This window comes from Cygnus olor, chromosome 15 (genome assembly GCF_009769625.2).
Source record: "Cygnus olor isolate bCygOlo1 chromosome 15, bCygOlo1.pri.v2, whole genome shotgun sequence".
Taxonomy (NCBI): domain Eukaryota; kingdom Metazoa; phylum Chordata; class Aves; order Anseriformes; family Anatidae; genus Cygnus; species Cygnus olor.
Window position 1 is genome coordinate 15,526,046 of NC_049183.1, and position 5,785 is coordinate 15,531,830.

The window sequence follows — 5,785 nt, forward strand, 5'->3', positions numbered from 1 at the left end:
ATACAACATAACTTGACGGTGAAGAATTCAACTTCAGCCACCGCCCACGTCACAAGAACTACATCCAAGCTGTCCATTTGCTCTAAACCACCACGTGCAAGCGAGTTTCTGGTTGAAGCTGGGTTTGGAGACAACCCTGGAGCTCATAAGGAGACTCCTGTGCCGGAGTCATCGCTTAGGAAAGCCAAATGCGAGAGTGACACAACACAGCAAACAGCGTGACAAAAAATCATCTGTACAGCAACATCGCACGAACCAGACCCAGAGCAAGCCCGAGCGCTTTCTGTTCCTTTGATTAAAGTTTAATGGGCACAACTCTTTGATTACTGCTGCCATGTGTGAAAATCAGCTCCTCACAGCTCTTTTGCTTTCTGTTGTTTAAGAACCAAGCAGCTTGTCATTTTTGTTAATACAAAACTATGCAAATGTTTTTTTTTTTTTTTTTGGGGGGGGGGGGGGGGGGGGAACAGAGATTTCTGCAGGTTCTTCCTCACACTGCCAAACGGAGCGCAGCTATGAAAGCCACAACCTTGCACCTTCCCCATCTGCCCACTCCCCGATTTTCCCCCTTCCCACAGACCTCAGGCAGGCACGTGCCTACAGCCAGGCTTTCTCCCTGCCCCGAAAGCTGATCCCCGCCCCACCTGTCCCCCCGGGAACCAGGCAGCAGCTTTTTATAGCCATCCCTAAGCCCGGCAGTAACCCCCCCCTGCTTAAGCCCCAGAGGCGAACCATGCTTTTGGCCGAGAGGCATAGGACTTCCACCTGCTGCAGGGCACAGGTCTGTGCTATCTCTGCTAACAAGAAATATTTAGAGCAGCTGGGCTGCTTTCGCAATTCCAGTGATTGGGATTGACGAGGTTCAGCCTTCCCCGTGCTGTTGTGGCATTTATTTTTTAGGATGCTCGTGCACCCAGGTCAATAGGGAAAACCCTCGTGGCTCCCTGCCTCTGCCAGGAGCATCCCATGGGGCTGCCCTACCATGAACGGGACCCTGACCACATTGGATGGGACACCCTCTGTACTCCCTGGGGGTGCAGAGCTGAAGTCTTTCTGCCTGCTGGCAGGGGGAAGGGTTTTGGAGCACAGCATCCCACGGGAGATGCACAGAGATGTCCTCCCGCACCGGGGAATACTCTGCGAACAGGGGGAGAGGAGGGACGCAGGATTTAGGGGCGCAGAGGGAGAGCTCCCCTAGCTTCCCCCCCCACCAGTAAATCCCGAAGGGAGCGAAGGACAGCAAAAAGGACCACTGAAGGAGGAAACCTGCTGTACAGAAAGGTTTAGTGCTCCCCAGATGAGCAAGCACCTCAGTGAAGCTCCTCACACAGATTTTAAGAGACACCACAGTTACACCCCTCTCTCTCTGTACCAGACAGAGATTTTAATGCAAACATAAAGCTCGTTATCATGCTTTATGAATCTATGCTTTCATGTAGGCGGAAAGAGTCACCAGAACTGCACGAGTGGCCAGAAACCACCTTCGTGTCTCCCTCCCCTCTTCCAAGTGACTCTGCCTCCACAGGACAGGCACTCGGGGAATCTCTGCCTTTATCGCACTGATCCGCCCGCGCTCCTCCTCGAGCTGCCTCCCCGGCTAGCTGCTTTCCAAGCTTCCCAGCCATCGGCAGCGGCATTCAGCACCAAGACACCAGCTGCCCGACACGCACCAGCACCACCCGGGCACAGCACCGGCTCCCCAGTGAGACCACATCTCGCTTTGGGGTCGCTCAACGCTGCTTCAGAAAACGCAAGCAGCAGCAACACGAACACTCTCGCCAAGAAACTTCAGAGCCGCCACAAGAGATAATTCTCACCGCAGTGTGCGGGACTGCCGACGACTGGGAGGGGAGAGAAGGGGAAAAATCCCAGCCAGGAGCTCGTCCCTCTCACTGCGATACATCGCGAGCATTGTTCTGCTCCAGCCACAACATGCCAGCTCCAACAGCAATAACGCTCTAAGACGGGGCTTATGCGGTTTTATTAGATTTCTGCCTCCCTCTTAACCAACCGTCACAATTTCCATCTAATATTATGTCATACGGGGAAGTTTTATAAAGGAATCTGGTCTCCCGTGAATTCTTTGGCGAGATGCTGAAATGCAAAGTTCTACCCGACAATAAAAACAGCCTCACCCTCCAGCAGCACGCGCACACCTGAATCCACTTCTCCAGAAGCCTCGCTTGCTCAGCAGTGAGGCTGCTTTGTTCTCTTCCAGCTGCGGGCTGTTTTGCCACCAGCTTTGGGGACGCCGAACCCAGGGCACCTCTCGGGGTGGCGAGCCGCTGCCAAAACCCGGGGAGAAGGCTTCACCCTCCTGCCTGCCCCCAAAGTTTGGGAACGCGATAACCCATGCTGGAGGGAACAGATCTGCCTTGACTCCCCCTCTGATATAAGAGGAGCGCAGTGCCCTCCCCCGGGCCCCTCAAGGACCTGGTATTTCATTTTTTCTTGTTAGGGAACCATCAGCTACATTTAATATTTCTATGGCTGAAGCACCACCGCGGAGAGCCGCTACTTGTTTACTTCTCCCTCCCATTCGCACACGGAAGAGCCCGGTTCTCCTCCCGCAAAAGTGGGGAGCAGAAACCTCTCCGTGGAAGCCAACAGTTCACGTAAACCTACTTTAATCGGCAGGAGACTCAAGGCCATAATAATTGGGGGTTTCTCCCTCCAAGGATTTCTCCTAATAACGGATTAAGGCAGCTTTCTGGGGAGGATTGTGCAATTCCCCCTAATGACAACACTCGACTTGGTGGTGTTGCTGTGGAAAACAGTGATCTCAGATGCACACGGGTTTCTTTGGTTAACTGAAGGGAGATCAATAATAACCATATTAATAAATAATGCTCTTAACAGCAGCGGCAGGATACAGGCAGCAAGCTGCAGGCAGGTAGCAGGGATAGGTGAAAGCATTAATTATCTGCACAATGTCAATGCTGCCGAGCTGACGTGCGGAGCACAGCTGAAAGCTCACTTTTTGAAGATCACCAAGACAGACTGACAACTCTGCCTTCGCACGAGCATTTTGGGTAAAATTCATTTTTCCGCACGTCACAACCGAGAGGAACAGACTGCTCTTTTTTCTTTAACATTAATAAACTAGGTAAAGGACATGGGGCAGGGGGAGATTTCGAGGTCTGACCGTCGTCCTCCTCCCCCGGCAGAAAGTTGGGAAGGAACAAAAGCAAAGGGGAGTTTTTGGGACGAGGCAAGCAAGGCATGTGCCCTCCAAAGCCAACTCCAAGCCACTCCATTTCCCTGCGACAAGAAGGCGCACATGCACTCCTGGCTCTTATATAAACAGCAGAAGGGGCAGCGCCTGTCTGAAATTCCCCACCGCGTCTAAAATAAATACGAGGCCGTCTCCAAACTTCGCTCCCTCCCGCCCCACCGAGGGCGATGCGAAGCCAAAGGGTTTCTCCCTGATGTGGGTGCGGGGGGGGCTGTGGCTCAGGACACCCCACATCGCCCTGCCCCGGTGCCACCTGGGGGGGCGATGCTGGGACTGTGCCATGCCCCCCCTGAGACCAGGTGGTGGCACAGGGGGGCACACACCCCCCGAGCATCCCGCAGGTGCGATGTAGGGGCAGAACCCCCTGTACCCCCCAGGAGATGGGGACTGGGACAGCACGGAGGAGGGATGCTGGGGACACCCCGGGGACTTCGGAGCATCCCAGGGGTGGTGAGCCCGGGGATACAGAGCCCCAGCGGGATGCTCTGGGTATGGGAGGGGTCCTCTAGGCACAGGGGTGTGCTCCGGGCATGGGGGGGGGGGTGGTGCCGTCCCCCGGGGAAAGGATATGGGTTACAGACCAGCCTGAGGCACCAGCTGCGCGGGCGAGTGGTTTGCTTGAGGCAGAAGAAGGCGGTGGGTGCCAGCGCCGGGTACGGCACCTGCTCCTCCTCCTCGGAGGCCAGCTCGGGCGGCGGGTCGCGGCCGGGGGAACCGCCGGGACCGGGGGAACCGCCGGGGCCGGGGCCGGCATCCTCCGGCGGCGGCTCGGTGGGGCGGCGGGGCGCCACGGGGATGGGCACCCGCACCTCGCCGCCGGCCGCCCGCGGCTCTCGGCTCTCGCCATCGCTCATGGTAGCGGCCAGGACCTGCGGGGCAAGGGCAGGGGGTCAGGGGTGGGGGGGGGCGCCGGTAGCCTCTCCCCCCCCCCCCCCCCCCCCCCCGGCGGCGGGGCGCGGCTCCCACCTGGCCCCGGCGCTCACAGCCGCCACAAAGCCGCCCCGTTGGGGGGGGGGGGGGGGGTCCAGCCGCCACCGGGGCGCGGCCGCTCCCACCCCCCTGAAAAGCCGGGTGTCGCCCCCCAGCTCCCCAATCCCTCCATCCTCCCTTCCCTCTTCGCCCTCCCCCCCCCCCGGCTTTTAATTTTAGGGGATGGGTAATTGCTAAGGGGGGTGGGGGTGTTCGCGGGGGGAGGGGGGGGGTCCTACCTTAGTTCGGCGGAGCGCGGTGCCCCCAGGAGCATAGCCGTGCCTTTCGGTTCACATGGGACTGGGCTGCCGGGGGGGGGGGGCGCGGGGAGGCGGCGGACCCCCACACACACCCCCAGCAAGGCGAAGGCAGCGGGGGGGGGGGGCCGGGGCTCGGCGTGCGGCGCCCGCCCGCGGGGATGGAGGCTGGGGAGGAGGAGGAGGCGGAGGAGGCGGAGGAGAGGTGGTGGTGGGGGCGGGGGTCCTTCCCCGAGCCGAGCCGAGCCGAGCCGTGCCGTGCCGAGCCGAGCCTCTCCCGACGGTAATCCCAAGGAGCGAGCGAGCAGCCCCGCAGCCGCTTTGCAAAGCTTCGCCCGTGCTTAACAGGAAACTTCGGATTTACCGGGGGAGGAGGGAGACGAGAGGGGAGGAGAGAAGCGGGGGCGGAGGGGGCTGGGAGCCCGGCGGGGGCGGGCAGCCGGGAGGAGCCGGGGCAGCCCCGGGGAGGGGGGGGGGACCGCCCGCATCTGCCCGTGCCCCCCCCCCTCCCCCAGCCGTGCTGCCTCCCCCTGCCTTTGTTTGGGCGATGCGGGGCGGAGGGCAGGGCGCCCACGGCCTCTGGGGAGGCACCCTCACTTGGGGGGAGGAGGCGGAACCCCCTTTCCTTCCCCCCCCCCCCCAAGGATTTTACGATGCCGGTGGGGGGGCTCCGGCTTTGTCCCACGCCCCGTGCCGCGAGGCTCCAGCTCCGCCGGGCTCCCCGGGGCCGCGCACCCCAAAAGGGGCAGCTGCGGGCCCCCCGGAACCCTGAGGGGGCGGCAGGGCCCTGCTGGCCCCGTGCCACCCCCCTATTCCCACCCCCCCGGGCGCTGTCGCGTGGGAACGCGCCCGGCGCCGCTCCCACGGGGACCGCGGGGCTGCCCCAGCCCCCCGCCCACCCCCGCTTGCCACCGGGGCATTAATTCATTAGTTTTAATAAATAAACGTATAAGCCCGAGGTAGAGGTCGGAGCGTTTTAATAAATAAAGATCGGCTCTGAAACTGCAGTGATTTTTAGCTGAGTAGCTAATCTTCTCAAGGGCTTAGCTCGGAGGGATCAGAATAAACAGATAATAGAAAGTCGTTACAGGCACCGTCCCCTTAAACTCTGCTTAGGAAGTTTTATTCTTTTAAGTTATTTCAAATTCTGTGAATTCTATCTGCACGTAGTGCAGGTGGAAGGGGGGAAAAGAGAGATTAAAAATGTTAGCTAGATACATTCCCCTCAACTGGAATCTTTTAAAGAGTGAGTTCATTATATACCACCACATTCAATTTGCAAATGCAGTTCCCAATGCTATTCTTCATGGTTAATAACTGGGAA

The 5,785-nt window shown here is 59.4% G+C and overlaps 1 protein-coding gene across 3 annotated transcripts in view; it reads right to left on the bottom strand.

The window, feature by feature from the left end:
* The window catches only part of CACNA1H (calcium voltage-gated channel subunit alpha1 H), a 227,814-nt gene extending 222,998 nt beyond the window's left edge, over positions 1 to 4,816 (bottom strand). For all 3 annotated transcript variants that reach the window (XM_040574186.1, XM_040574187.1, XM_040574185.1), the window contains exons 1-2: positions 4,444 to 4,816; positions 3,806 to 4,104 (exon numbers count right to left, since the gene is read on the bottom strand). In XM_040574186.1, the coding sequence (XP_040430120.1) occupies positions 3,806 to 4,089 (284 nt within the window). In that variant the 5' untranslated portion in view covers positions 4,090 to 4,104; positions 4,444 to 4,816. The remainder of the gene's footprint in view (positions 1 to 3,805; positions 4,105 to 4,443) is intronic.
* Positions 4,817 to 5,785: the final 969 nt, after the last annotated feature.